The sequence below is a fragment of the Trichosurus vulpecula genome, chromosome 1 (assembly GCF_011100635.1).
Source record: "Trichosurus vulpecula isolate mTriVul1 chromosome 1, mTriVul1.pri, whole genome shotgun sequence".
NCBI classification, from domain to species: Eukaryota; Metazoa; Chordata; class Mammalia; order Diprotodontia; family Phalangeridae; genus Trichosurus; species Trichosurus vulpecula.
This window is the reverse complement of record NC_050573.1, coordinates 7,433,858-7,447,810: the sequence shown is the minus strand read 5'-3', so window position 1 is coordinate 7,447,810 and position 13,953 is coordinate 7,433,858. Positions and strand designations below refer to the sequence as shown.

The window sequence follows — 13,953 nt, the reverse complement described above, 5'->3', positions numbered from 1 at the left end:
AGACATTGTCAGCAAATATCTAGAAAGAGGAGGGGTTTTATGAAGGGTCGGCATGGCTTCAAGTATGGTTCTTATCTTTTGGAGGGGATTATTATCGTAACTCTTCAACCTTCTAAAGGAGGTCAGAGAAAGGCAGTAGAGTCCATTAAAATTTTTTATTACAAACCTGAAAAACACCAATAAACATGAACATTTTCATGTATGAAGAAAAGGATTATAAGAGCAATTGTGAATATTGTGTAGAGCTTGTTTATAAAGCATACTGAATTGAACACTCCAATACAAATGCTGCCCTTCCCAATTTCCTTCTGCCTTTTCTGGGCATTTTTAAGTGTTTTATTGATGGGTTGGGATTTTGGGTTTTTTTTTTTTGCATTATTATCACTATCTCACAACTCCCCTCCAAAACTCTTTACTTCCTTCCCTCTCCCCTGCCCCACCCAAGTAAAAGCCCTCCATTGTATTAATAAACATGGCCAAGCAAAACAAATTCACATAGTAGTAATACCTGAAAGCTATCTCATTATATACCTGCTTGTCCATTCAGTGCCTCTTGCTCTGCTCCTGGGCTTGGGATTGGTCATTTCATAATTGATCAGGGTTCTTCAGTCATCCCAAGCTGTTCTCCTTTACAATGTGGCAGTCATTGCAGAGATCACTCTCCTGGTTCTGTTCCTTTCACTCTGTATCAGTTCATCTAAATCTTCCCAGGTTTCTCTGGATCTATCTCATCTCATTTCTTACAGCACAATAATACACCATGATTCAACTACTCCAGAATTTATGGCACCCTTTTGGTTTCCATGGTATGCGCTTTAGTGACCTTGGGGGTCAGAAGAGGGGGAAGGGCTGAATATAATGTAAATGCAAAATCCTCAAGTATAATGGTCTGGATTTGAGGCAGTCCCATCTCTACTTACCTCTCAGAGCCCTCAACTTCTTTGTGTGTCTAGAGAGGAGTCTATTTTTTAGCTGCTTTACAGATAATGTACATAGGAACCCATAACTGTGTGTGTTGGGTAGGTATTAGGCCGATATCCTTATCTGCCCAATGTTCACAGATTTAAAGCAGGAAAAGGGCCTGAGGGGTCACCTACTCCAGCCTTCTCATAAGAAAAAGGAGTCTCAATGAGTAAGTGACTTGCCCAAAGTTACAACGGTACTAAATACCAAAGGCAGGATTTGAACCCAGGTCCTCTGAGTCCAAATCCAGTGTTCTTTGCCCTATGCCACAACTGCCTCCTGAATGACACCTATTCAACCAGATTATGCATTTAAAAGGGCTTTGCAAACCTTAAAGGGCCACAGAAACACTTATTTTTACCACATGAAATAATGAATTCAGTGACACTGTTGAAAATGAATAAGAAAGAGGCATAAGGTCTCAATCCAACAGCTTCTATTTCACAACATGGTTTATTATTAATGGAAGGAGACATAAGCCAAGAGGACATTTCTCCTGTTGCCTAGAATGTCGTCCCTTGTCTTCCAGTCTATTAAATGACATCTCTACGACTCTTTATTTATGCCAAATCCCATCTTAAGTATTTCAGGATCAGTATGAGTGCTGAGTGAAAGATGGTACCCTCGTGCCCCCTCAGTTACTGTTCCGAGTGGGGCTCTTGCCAGTGCTGCCCCCCTTGGGCAGCCGGCTGGCACTGGGCTGCCTGGGCATCCGCTGGCTCGATCCTTCTCGGCCACCACGCTCCCCCAGCACGGCTGCCCCACTGCTCTTGTTTCTCCCTGAGGGGACACAAAACGTTAACCGTTAGGGCCTTGATGGGGGTTCTTACGGCAATCCATCCCCCCAACATCCCCCCTGGGCACGTTTCAATGCTGAGACATTTTCACAGAAGCCATCCGCGGAGGCAGGGCCGTCATCAGAAGGTTGACAGGAAGCCCCTTGCAATGGACTCACAGGAACACAAGCACCCTGAGAAGCAGCCAGGAATGCATTTCCAAGAGCCAGAGACTTGTAGGTTCAAGTTGGGGGGATGGACACAAGCCCTTCCCCCAAGAACACAGGCGAACATGCTTGCCAACAACTGCATGAGGCGGCCAGACATTCAAGCTGCACCTGGGAGAGAGGGAGTGTTTTTGTGGTGGAAACGCCGATGTCGTCCCCAAGGAGATGGTTTGGGCCAATTAAGGGGCTGTAGGGGCACCCTCGGAGAGGCAGCTGGTCTCCTCAACGCCCCCATCTCCCCAGGAATCCACCCTTCTTCCCCTTCCCATCCAGGCCACAAAAACACTCTCTCTGTTTGGTCATGCACTTGCCTACTCAACAGCAGGAAAAATGGGACCAGAATTATTTAGAACAAAACCTGGGCCGCTCAGTCCATCCTGCTGGGGTCAGGCCTAGATGATCCTACAATCCGCCTACCAAGGAGTCGACTAGGCTAACTCAAAGAATAGGGTTTTAAGGGGGAGGAGAACTGGTGTCTGCTCCAAACCTGGCCTGCATTAATCCCCTCAACGTCAATACTATCTTGCCTCTACCTGAAGCCTGTGATGAGGAGCTCACTACTTCTAAAGGCTGCCTGTTCCATCTGGGGGCAGCTGTGGTTATCACAAGCTGTGATTTGTCAGTATAATTTGGAAAATGAGAAGATGGAAGGACCTCAAAGAATGTCTAGTCCAATACCAAGACACATGTGGCTTGCCCAAGATGACACCATCACTTGTTAGCCTCTTGGGACATTTCTCCTGATGCCTCAGTCCTCTCCCTTTGATTCCATCCTGTCTGATAACTACTAAATGACCCTGTACACTGGCGAGCATCTTGTTTCTCAAGCTCAGGTTCCTAAGTCCACCTCTGCCTCTCAAGCCCACTTGGCAGAGGCAGATCAGCTGGAATGGTTCCCCGAAGACCTCCATCCTCCCTCCTCACTTCTGGGGTTTCCTGCTCCTCTTCCTCTTCCTCCTCCCTTCCCCTCCCCAGGCCTCTAGACAACAACTGGCCCCAGTGGCATAGTCTACGAGGAACGTTCTCCTAACCAGGGTTCATCTCCTCCATGAAAACCCCTGACTCTGGGGGCAAACAAGACTTGCCTCTGGCCCTTTCTGAAGGATTGATCTGCACGTCTACCTGGGTGACAGACTTTAGAGCTGGACGGATACTCTGAGGTCATCTGAACCGGCTCCATTTTACAGAGGAGAGAACTGAAGCCCAGACAGGTTCCAGAGCTCTTGTGGGTAGTTTAAATAAAAGAGACAACTAAAGATTCGAACCCAGAGCTTTTCAGATTCTGACATGAGCTTGAAGATCACAGCCTGACCTCTCAATGTCCTTAAACTTAATTCTGATTCTAAATCAGCTACCAACTTCATTCACGGTGCTGGGGCTAGTTCTTCCCTCTGATTTTAAACAAGTGGGAGTCAGTGGTGGTGAGGTCCTACAGCGACCACAGATATGGTGTGTTAAGGTCTGCAGAGCATGTTACCAAATGTTCTCTCCTTTGGTCCTCACAACCCCCTTGGGAGGGAAGTGCTTTTATCATCTCCACTTTACAGATGAGGAAGGCCAGGCAGACACAGGTGAAGTGACTTGTCTCCAGGGTCAGGAAGCTTGAAGCTGGATCTGAACTTCCGTCTTCTCTGTGGCGCCCCCTCGCTGCCATCAGAACCTTTACCAAGTTTTGGATTCAGTCTTCTGTTAGAATGCTCACTGCTTCCCCATCCAGTGCCTAACCTAGAGCCTGAATCATAGCAGGTGCTTAATAAGTGCTTGTGTGATTGCCAGGGAGGCACCTCCAGTCCAATGAGAACATAAGCTCCCTGAGGGCAGGGCCATTTTCACTTGGTATCATCCCCATCAGTTGTGTCTAACAACTCTTCTCTTCCTGACCCCATTTGGGGTTTTCTTGCCAAAGACACTGCAGCAGCTTGTTCCTTCTCCAGCTCATTTTACAGATGAAGAAATGGAGCTGTCACCTCCCTTGGGCCTCAATTTCCTTATTTACTACATGAACAGGTTGGCCCAGGTGGCCCCTAAGGCCTTCTGTCCTTAAATCTATGAACCTGTGGAACTTATTCTGGCCAGATGTGCAGCATGGTTGGAGGAAGAAAGGCTGGTCAGAAAGCTGCTATGATGCTCCAGGCCAGTGGCAATGAGAGGTGGAACCAGAAGAGGACGGTCCCCTCCATCCCAGCCGTCACTGTCTCTTCTCTTCCAATTCGCAGCCAAACTCTAGAAAGGAGTTTTCTGTCTGGCTTAGAAAGGCGGCAGGATCTGATGGGAAGAGGCCTAGAGTTGGTGTGAGAAATCCTGGGTTGCGGGCTGCCTCTGCCTGTCACATACTTTACAGCTCACAGATTGGGCAATTCCCTCCAGTCTGGGCATTTCTGCCCCCAGCCCCGAGGGTGCTCAAGGGCTGCCAGGGCCAAAGACAGTATCCCCCTGCAGTCACACTGGCCATCAGACTCTCCAAATGTATCCAGGCTGGCCTCTGCCAACCAGACCCATCCTTGAAACCTTTCCTGGCTGGGAGGAATCACCAGATCATAGACTCCATTGGGTGTGGCCCACCTATCCGGGTAGGACTTTGGTGGGGCATTCTATAGCGTGGACAGCAAGAATACCGATGCTGCCCAAGAAGCCTTGATTGAGTGGGAGGGTATGAGGGAAAGATGCTGGAAGCATCACAGATGGGGATGGGGCGAGAGTACTCCTACCAAGAGACCACAGATGGAGCCATGCCTCTGCTTCTGCCCCACCCCCTCTCCTCGGTGTTCCTGAATCACTCTTGCCATTCACTGATGGCACCCGCTGGTGCCCCAGGCAACACAGTCACTTCTTCTTGGGCCTTGGTGGCAATGGTCCTCCTGCCTCTGCACAGGCTCCCATCCACCCCTTCCTTCCTATGATGCTCTGGGGTGATGCCTCCTCCTCTAACCTCCTACCAGCTCCTCCTGCCTCCCCCCAATTCTCTCAGGCTCCTGCCACACTTCACCTTCCTCCTTCACAGATCAGGTTGCTGTGTTCTTCCGGGTCCCTGAGTTTCTGCTGGGCCAATCAATGCGAATCTCCTGAGCACCGGCCAGACCACTGGCCCCGAGGTGGGCACAAGGAGGAAGGTGGTGCTCTCTACACCCAAGGCTTTCCTTTAGTCTTGTGTCCCCCTATTATCATCCACACCCTTATCCTCCAAACCAAACTCACCTCCTGGCCAGTCCCCATACACAGGGGACTTTCCGGCCTCTGTGACTGATAATGCTTTTCCTTACACCTGTAATGTCCTTCTTCCCTTAGTCTGCTGAATTCCTACCCACTCTTTAAAGCTTTGACTAAACACCACCTCCTCCAGGAAGCTCCCAGAATGCAGAGTACCCCTTGTTTCATAACTTTTCTCTTCCTTGATTTTCAGTTAGCACTTTGCTTATGCCTCTTTAATGAACTTAGTCAACATTTAATGGGGGTGCTAGATCCATTTGCTAAAATGTAAACTTCATAGTGAGATCAGTTAGGTGGCACAGTGGACAGAGCACCAGACCTGGAGTCAGGAAGACCTGAGTTCAAATCTGGCCTTAGACACTTAGTAGCTGTGTGACCCTAGGCAATTTACTTTACCCTGTTTGCCTCACTTTCCTCATTTGTAAAATGAGCTGGAAAAGGAAATGGCAGACCACTCCAGTATCTCTGCCGAGAAAACCCCATATGGGGTCACAATGAGTCTAATACAACGGAACAACCACAACCATGTCTTCTCTAAACTGGGTCTTCCCCAGCACCTAGGCACATGGTTCTGCTTAATAAGTGTTCTTCAAATGGCAATTTTGTGCTAGAAACTCAACAGTTAAAGTTTGGGCCAACGTGAGCCAATACAGAAGGCGATGTAGCTGGCTCCCACTGTCTCTTGGATGATGCCTGAGATGAAGACTAAAGGATGAGAGGATAGGAGGTCACTGTAGACATGTAAGTCTTCCTCTAGGGCAGTGGGTCTGGCTCAGGTTGAGATGAGACAGCTGATGGGAGAGCGGAGGGTCCAGATGGATAAAGAGAAGAGCGATGGGGACCTGGCAGCCCAGAAGCTACAGAACAGGCCTCTAGGGGGAGCACGACTCATCCTCCTACTGCTCCCCAAGGCAGGACGGTGAGAAGGCCTCAGCTCAAACAATGCTCAGGGGCCATCTCACAATTCACAACGGGAGAGCACGTGAGTGGGACAAATAGGTGCCGAGCAAGAGCCGCACGATCTCGTGTGGGAGCTTCGGGGTCTCCTAGATCACTACCTCTCTCCTGGACTTCTGGAGGAACTTCCCTGTCCCACACTCCAATCCAAAGAAGCTGTCTAATCGGTGACTCCTCTGCTCATCAGTGGCTCCCCACTGCCTCCACGAGAAAACTCCACAGCCTGGTACTGAAGCCCCTGCCCCACCCATCTCTGGCCTCCTTTCACCTGATTTCCCGGCATGGACTCTATACCCCTGGCTTCAACCTGCTCTCCCACCTCTGGGCACTTTCCCAGGCTTGGAATCTTCCCTTGGGGAGGTGACTTTTTTTCCCACCTAGGTGAGGGGCTTTCCATCTCTCCCTACTAAGACTGCCATCTGATTCCATCTGGCCTACGCCTGGATGCTGACTCTGTTCCTATGGAAACACCAGACAGCGCCAACCCCAGTAAAGAAACTAATAAACGCAACCTGCGAAAGGAGAGAACAGGCAGCAAGAAAACTGGAAGGAACCTGGGGCCCTGTGAGAGTGAGGCGGACAAAGGGCGGCAGTGGTGGCGGGGCTGCCCGGCACAGTCTGAGTGGCGGCGGCGGCTGCGGTGGCCTGGCGAGGAGAAGGCCGGAGGGCTGAGGAAAAGGAGGGCGCCGTGGGGTTTTTACTGTTCTTGGCAGAGACAAATGAGCCCTCTAGAGTTCAGAGAGAGACACAAACACAGCAAACACATGTGGCGTCAGTCAGGAAGGAGGGAGAGGGAGCCCCGGCAGACTTCCAGGGGCCCGGGGGCTGGACCTGCTGCTCCTGGGGCTGTGCTCCCCCAGGTTCCCTCTATGTTCTCCTTTAGGGACCCAGGGATTTCAGGGGGTCAATAAAGCCCCGAGGCAGGGCCCCCCGGCCCCCCCCAGTCTCCCCCAGCGCCAAGAAAGGAGAGATGCTTCTTGCCCTCCCTCTGCTAGAAAGCATTTCTCTTTTGAATCGTGGCCACCCCCAGGTCTGTTCACAGATTAGTGCTGGGAGGAAAGGACTTCTAGTCTGACTGATCATTTACAGAAGAAGAAGCCAAGCCCCTGAGGGAAGTGACTTGCTCAGTCTCGAAGGTAGTAAGGGGGTGGGTTTTAAACCCAAGTCTGCAGACATCTTAGGGCCAGAGCTGTCCACTGCACCACACTCCTTCCTTAAAAGGACCTTCCACCTATGAGAAGACTGTTCCAAAGAACAATTTCACCACTTTGCTAGAAATGCTTTGTGGAGTTAAGAACAGAAGGACAAAATACTCCTTCAGTTCAGTGCCAGCGGCGGGGGGTGTGGACACTGTAAATCTCAATGAGGCTAGATCCAGGAAGAGGCCAGTTTGGGAAAGATGTTACTTAAGACAGGAAGGGAGAAGTACTCTATTTTAGCTAATCACTCCTGCCAACTAGGTGGCCACACTCTGTCGTTTTTATAGCACTGCTGGGCTGAAAGTGCCACCTGTGCCCCCTTTAAATGTCAGCACTCAGTGACTGAGCTCTGATTGCCCCACCCTAGCAACTCAGTTACAACTCAGAAGAAGGCCCTAAGACAAGAACCCTACAGGAAATGCTGCAGTCCTGCCCCTGTTCCATGGCTAGATGGAAATCCTGGGCATTATTTAGGGCATAGCCCTCCTTTTTTATGACTGACCAATAGTACTGGGGCCCTCTGTCAGCTGCTGCTCCAAGGAGATTCTGCTGGGGATGCTTAGCATTGATTGAAACCCAGATTTTAGGTTCCAGACATAGAGAATTCAGAGTTGAGGCTCTCTGGAGCTGAAGGCACCTTAGGGATTATCTGGTCTAGACCACATATGATAGACAAGGCTCAGAGAGGATCTGGGGCTGGCCCAAGGTCACTTATCAGAGTCTTCAGGACTAGTAACTCAGACCTCTTGAACCTCAGCCCCAGGTACCTGCCTGAGAGAGCCCTTCTCGGGAGCATGGACACCATCACCTGAATTTCTCCAGAATTTCAAACTTTATCAGGGCATCTTCAAGTCTATGATGTTGGGTGTTTCTGGGTAGCTCACCCAGAAACCAAGACAAATGAGGTGAGGTCCTCACTGGGCCTGGATTTGGGAGGGGGTGTCACGAGGAGCCACAGGGGTGTCCCTCAAATAGAGATTCCTGCCGGACTTTCATTTATTTTGCTATTTCTCAATTATATTTTAGTTGCTGAGGCAGACATATCTGACACCTCAACACGGTACATTTTTCTACATCTGAAGAGATGAATTCCAGCCCAGACGATTCTTGGGCACATACCCCACCCCACCCCCAGCTGAGGGCCTCCAGGACAGGAGTGGGGATACTGGGCACGCAATGCTCCCAGTCCCAAACCACTGACCGATAACTCTCCGTGATGTCCCACAGGCACAAAATGTGGCCCTGAGTAAAGCCCAACTGGCCCTAGGCCTCTGGGACACACACAGAATTCCATTAGAACTTAAGTCCCTGGGTGTGTCTCTAATGCCTGGCATAGAGCAGAGCTTCTGAACTGCTCGTTTGTCTTGAAAAGGCCTAGCGCCCACAGAAAGCGTAGGCCCATGGTGAAGGGGGAGGCTCCAGGCTCAAGAAGGAAGGGTCAGAGGCAGGGTCACCTTACCAAAGAAAGCATGGGAAACACTCAAGAAGGGCTCTCCGGCCAATAAGACAAGAGGAGGCGGCTTCCTTAAGGTCAGAAGAAGACAAGAGACACAGAAACGTGGGAGCCTGCTCAATGCGGCCCATAGCTCCCCTACCTCCCCCAGCCCCAAAGGGAAACCAGCCTGTTCCTGACCTCTTGCGTCAGGCAAGGTGGGTGGCGGCAGAGCGGATCCCATGCTCTCGGGCCCAGAAGGGTCCATGGCCAGCCGCTGCCCCGCACACATGGACTTGAGCATCTGGAAGACGGCCAGCGGGGCCACGTTCAGCTTCAGCAAATCCACCAAGATCCTGTTGGGGAGAACCCAGCACATGGGTGATTGTTATACCTGATCTTATCTCTTAAACCTTCTCCGTATTCTTACATAACACAGAGGTGTGTATATACACATGTCTGATTGCACATGTTACTATTTCACGCATATGTCTATATATATATATGTGTGTGTGTGTGTGTGTGTATGTATATGCATGTGTGTAGATATTCTTATACCTGATCTTATCTCTTACACCTTCTATATATTTTATATACCACAGATATGTGCATGTCTATATGCATATGTTTATATTTTACACACACAGATAAGTATATATGTGTGTGGATGTATAGGCATACATATATATTCTTATCTCTTATACCTGTGTATATATGTATAAATATGTATGCACATACACACACATATATTCTTTTCCCTTATCTTACTCTTCTCCCCGATCCCATGACAAAGGGCAGCCAGAGACACAGAGGCCAGCATGGTGCCCACTGCCCCTCAGTCGTCATGGCAACGTTCCTCAGCCCCATTCTGTCCCCTTCCCTGCCCTCCCCTCCCACAACAGGCTCTGTAACAGAGGCGATGGGTGACCTCACAGTGGTCCGCCTGTCCCTGCGTCGCCTGCCTCTACGTGTATGCTGCTAAGATCATCTTCCTACTGAACATATGGGATCATGTCCCTGGCTCTCTGGAAAGCTTTTGGTGATTCCCCAGTGCCAGTCCAATATTAATGTCTGCTCTGTGGACAGGCAATGGAACCCCCCTAACATTGGCTATGGGGGACTGACCCTTCTTGCCTTATCTGGCAACATGACTTCATCATGCCCCCATGCTCTGTGTTACTTTCTTGTCTTAGTTTTTCTCCCATCTCCTGGCCTTCGCTCATGGCGGGCCCAAAGTACCACCGTCTCCACCTGCTGAATTCTTCATGAATATTTTTCCATCTCTCCCAGTTCTATCCATGACCACTCTCTCCTCAAACTTCCCATAACCCTCTGGTTTGAGCTCATGAACATGCTTACCATAGATTTTTCCTAAGCTTCTTGAGAGAAGGAATTATTTCCTTTCGTACTGGTATCCCAATGCTTAGCATCGCCTGGTACACAGTGGGCACTTAATAAATGCTTGCTGACTTGTGCTTATTGTATTCTAACTAGTAGCAATATTCTTGGAGCAAATAGTTTCTCTCCTCTTCTAGACTGTAAGTTTCTCGAGGACTTCTGCAGAATCGGGACTCAAGTATGCCGGCTGAACTGAATGTTGAGCTATCCAGGTCATGTGAGCAAACAGGCCCCCCTCAGCCTTCCTCCCGAGCCTACTGGGGAGGCCAGAATTGGGGGTCAAGAAAAGTCCTGATCTGGGTAGGGTTCTGGAAATCTCTTCTGATTTTTTTGGTTTACATGGCCTAAATCTGTGATTTCATTGGCACAAGGATCTCCCAGGAAGGAAGTTCCCTCTATCACTGCAGATAGGAACCCTCTCCACAATTCAGTCTTGGAAAGTTGCACTGAGGAGTCATGGGACTTACCCAAGGTTACACAGCCAGCACACACATGTCAGAGGTGAGGCGAGCCTTGAGCTGATTTAGGCCAGCTCCCATCTACAGCATCACGCTGCCTCTCAGACCACGTGTTTGGACCTGCCTCTACAATGACCTCAGCCTTCATAATCAGTGGTCTGCTCATGCCGTGTAGACATGAAAGGAAAAGGTGGCATGGAAGCTCCTTGAGGGCAAGGGCTGCCTCACTTTGGATCTTGTATCCCCAGCACTTGGCCCACTGCCTGGCAAACAGTAGGAGCTTAATAAATGATTTGTCAGCCAGCTATTCCCCTTCTAGAACACAAGCTCCATGAAGGCAGATGCCATGCTTTAGCCATACCTGGCATTTCCCCCAGGTACAGAGAGCATGTATGTTTGTTGAATTGTGTGTCAGAGGTATGCTGGTAAATGTTTAACAACCAGGTTGGGGGTGGGGTGGGGGGAATACCCATGACCCAGTTTTAAGTTTGATCTGGTATTCATATTTTCTCTATCACTTTTTTAAGTCTAGACAATCAACAGAACAATGAATTAAGCCCTGATCTGTAGCGTTTGCCAATTTCCAAGGTGTAAATACCCACGGTAACAATTTAACAATCAGCTCTTGAACCCAGCACCATCCTTATGGGGTGCTTGGGTGCTTGTGCTTGGACCCTAATTCTAACAGCCTCTGCTTGGGTGCCTGTGCCTGAACCCCAATTCCAAAACCACATCTAGTTCTAAAATCACATCTGTCCCTAGCCTCAAAATACTGTCTCTCTAGCTCAAGGGCAGCATGCCCCAGCAACACATTTATCTCTACTCCTTTCACAGTAGGCAGCCTGCATACTGATAATTGGCTGTGCACTGGGTCATGACCATATTCAGTACCTACTGACCTTACTGATATGTATCCTAGACATAGTCAAATGTATATTCTTTTACATTTATTTTGTCTAACAAGACATTTGATGAAAGCCACCTAGATATTCCCAGTCAGCCCTGCCCTCTAGTTTCACAGTCAAAACCACTCCTCCTAGCAGCCCCACCTTGGGCTATTTCCCAGTGAACTCTGGGTAATATACCTGCGCAGTGGATATAAAAAGTGCATGTTCCTTTAAGAACTGACCACCCCTTAACCACTCCCTAATCCCACCCCAAAACACCTAATTGACATGTTTCACCTCTAAATCTCTTATAAAAGCTCTCCCTGCACCCCTCTAAGGTTGCAGGTTCCCTAAGAACTCTTGCCCACTGTAAAGCATAATAAATCTTTGACACCTTGACTTAAAGAATGCTTGAGATTGCGAATTCATTCCGGATGACCCTGACCCTCTCCAGTACTCTGGTGCTTGAGGGGCACTCCCCCTCAACCTGGGAACTTTAGTTTTAGGATTCCTGAATCCCTGGGTTTTCTCCCTCAACAATCCTGGCTCAGGGTTGGGAAATCCGAGTTCTGATCTGGAAGCAGACACTAGCTGCGTGACCCTGGGCAGTTTTCTCATCTGTAGTATAAGGTACTAAGAGCACCTATCTCCCAGGGTTACTGTGAGGATTAAATGAGATCATGTTTGTGCAGCAATCTGCAGACCTCAAAGGGCACTGTCAATGCCAGCTGGTATTCCTTCTGGGAAGCCAGGTGATCCCAGCATTTGGAGACAACTCGGTTTAGAGGAAAAAACTTGAAATTCTCGGAAAATGCTAAGGATGGATGATAGGACCCTCTCTCTGACTCTCATGGGCCCGGGTAGTTTCCCGGATGTTCCAGCCTGTCCTGCTGTACGCCAGGGGCCTCCCAGGTCGGTCTCTTGATAGCTGAGACTTTGCTTTCCGGTCAGAAGGAATCACTCCCTGAGATTTCCCTGGCAGATGTGGAAACTCCCTGAACCAGTGCAGGCTGACATCTCACCTGCACGGGGAGGCTCAGAGAGACACTAGGGCATTTAAAGGTTAGGACGCATCCGGAGCCACGACACATCCCAAGTGAGACTTGAACCCAGGTCCTTCCTGAGCTTCAGGTTGTCCCTCGACAGTGACAGTCGCTGACATTTACCCAGCAGGTGAAGCTCCCTCTCCCCCCCAGTTCCTTCCCCTCGCTACCCTCCTCCCCCGTTCCTCCCACCAATCCCCCATCCCCTTCTTTTGGCGTCCCTTGGTCCCCCTCCTCCAGCCCTCCTGGCACCTGTCAGGTCCCGCTCCTCCCCGAGGTGCCGGCAGCTTCCTCTCTTAGTGACCTCCCCACCTCTGGGAGCTCCCAGCGCCCCTCGAGCCCCCTCCTCCCCCTTTCTTCCTTCTCCATCCCTCCCGGCAAACACTTGGTCCTGCCTCAGGCCTCCCTACCCGCCCCCTCCGGTCTGCAGCCCCCGCCCCACCGGGGAGATCTGCTTCTCCTCCTGCGCGCTTTCCCCCAACCCGGCCCTTCCTCCTCCCGGCGCTCTCCCTCTCTCCACCCCCGCCCCGTCCCTCCCCGCCCCGGGCCGGCTCACTTGAACACGTCGGGGTCGATGGCTCCGCCGGCCGCCAGGGCGAGCTCGTAGAGCTCTGTTTCCTCGGCGTTGAGCACCTTCTTCCGCCGCAGCGCCAGCTTCTGAAGCGCAGCCTCCAGCCCCGGGGGGCCCGGGCCCGGCCCGCCCGCCCCGGGGCCTCCCCCGGTCCCCACCCCAGGGCCCGCCGCGCCCGCACCCCCAGCCGCCGCCGCCGCCGCCGCAGCAGCCATCCTGGGCCGGTCCTGAGCCCGTACTGAGCCACGCCCCCCGACCTGGCCCAACCCGGAGACGGCTTGGCGGTGTCAGTCCCGCCCTCTAGGTAGGCCCCGCCCCCTAGATACCGCTAGTCCTGCGTCAGTCACGCGGAGGCCCCGCCCCCAGGCCCCCTGGGGCACAGCGCCCCCCCCGCTCCCGCTCCGGCTCCTGCTGCGGCTGCGCTGCCCGGTCCCTCCCCCCCCCCAGCACGTTCTGGCCCAGCCAAGCGCACCGGTGCGCAGAGCCGTCTTAATGCAGCTCCCTCCCAGTCGAACGGCGCATCCACCGACACCCACCCACAACCGCTGGGGATTGAGACTAAAGCGGACCCGGCCTGTCCTCAGAGAGCACACCTTCTGCCTCAGGAGACAGGCCAGGCCAGGAATCTGCTCAGTGGCGTCCCAGACCAGGGCTCCTCCAGCCTGCCTTGGACACTTCCCCGACAAGGAACTCACCACCTAGGGTGCAGCCTGGAAGTGGCAGATTTAAGAAAAGCCAGAACTTCTGTGGCAGTCTAGTGTTTGCGTCTCGCTTTACAAATACTGTCTCATTTGATCTTCACAACAACCTGGGAGGTGGGGGTTCTTATTATCTA

The 13,953-nt window shown here is 51.2% G+C and overlaps 1 protein-coding gene across 1 annotated transcript; it reads right to left on the bottom strand.

Annotated features, from left to right (window-relative positions):
- Positions 1–1,382: 1,382 nt before the first annotated feature.
- Positions 1,383–13,341, bottom strand: MZT2B (mitotic spindle organizing protein 2B). The gene is made up of 3 exons (XM_036742341.1): positions 13,104–13,341; positions 8,963–9,117; positions 1,383–1,743 (listed from the first exon to the last, which is right to left on the bottom strand). The coding sequence occupies exons 1-3, from the start codon at positions 13,331–13,333 to the stop codon at positions 1,598–1,600; spliced, it is 531 nt and encodes a 176-aa protein (XP_036598236.1). The 5' UTR covers positions 13,334–13,341; the 3' UTR covers positions 1,383–1,597.
- Between the last annotated feature and the right edge of the window lie 612 nt (positions 13,342–13,953).

Bases quoted from the DNA above. Each gene is read 5' to 3' on its own strand.
- MZT2B (XM_036742341.1), bottom strand. From the start codon at position 13,333: ATGGCTGCTGCGGCGGCGGCGGCGGCGGCTGGGGGTGCGGGCGCGGCG. The intron at 9,118-13,103 runs GTGAGCCGGCCC...TCTCCCCAACAG, and splicing joins ATCGACCCCGACGTGTTCAA to GATCTTGGTGGATTTGCTGA. The intron at 1,744-8,962 runs GTCAGGAACAGG...GTGTCCCCTCAG, and splicing joins CACCTTGCCTGACGCAAGAG to GGAGAAACAAGAGCAGTGGG.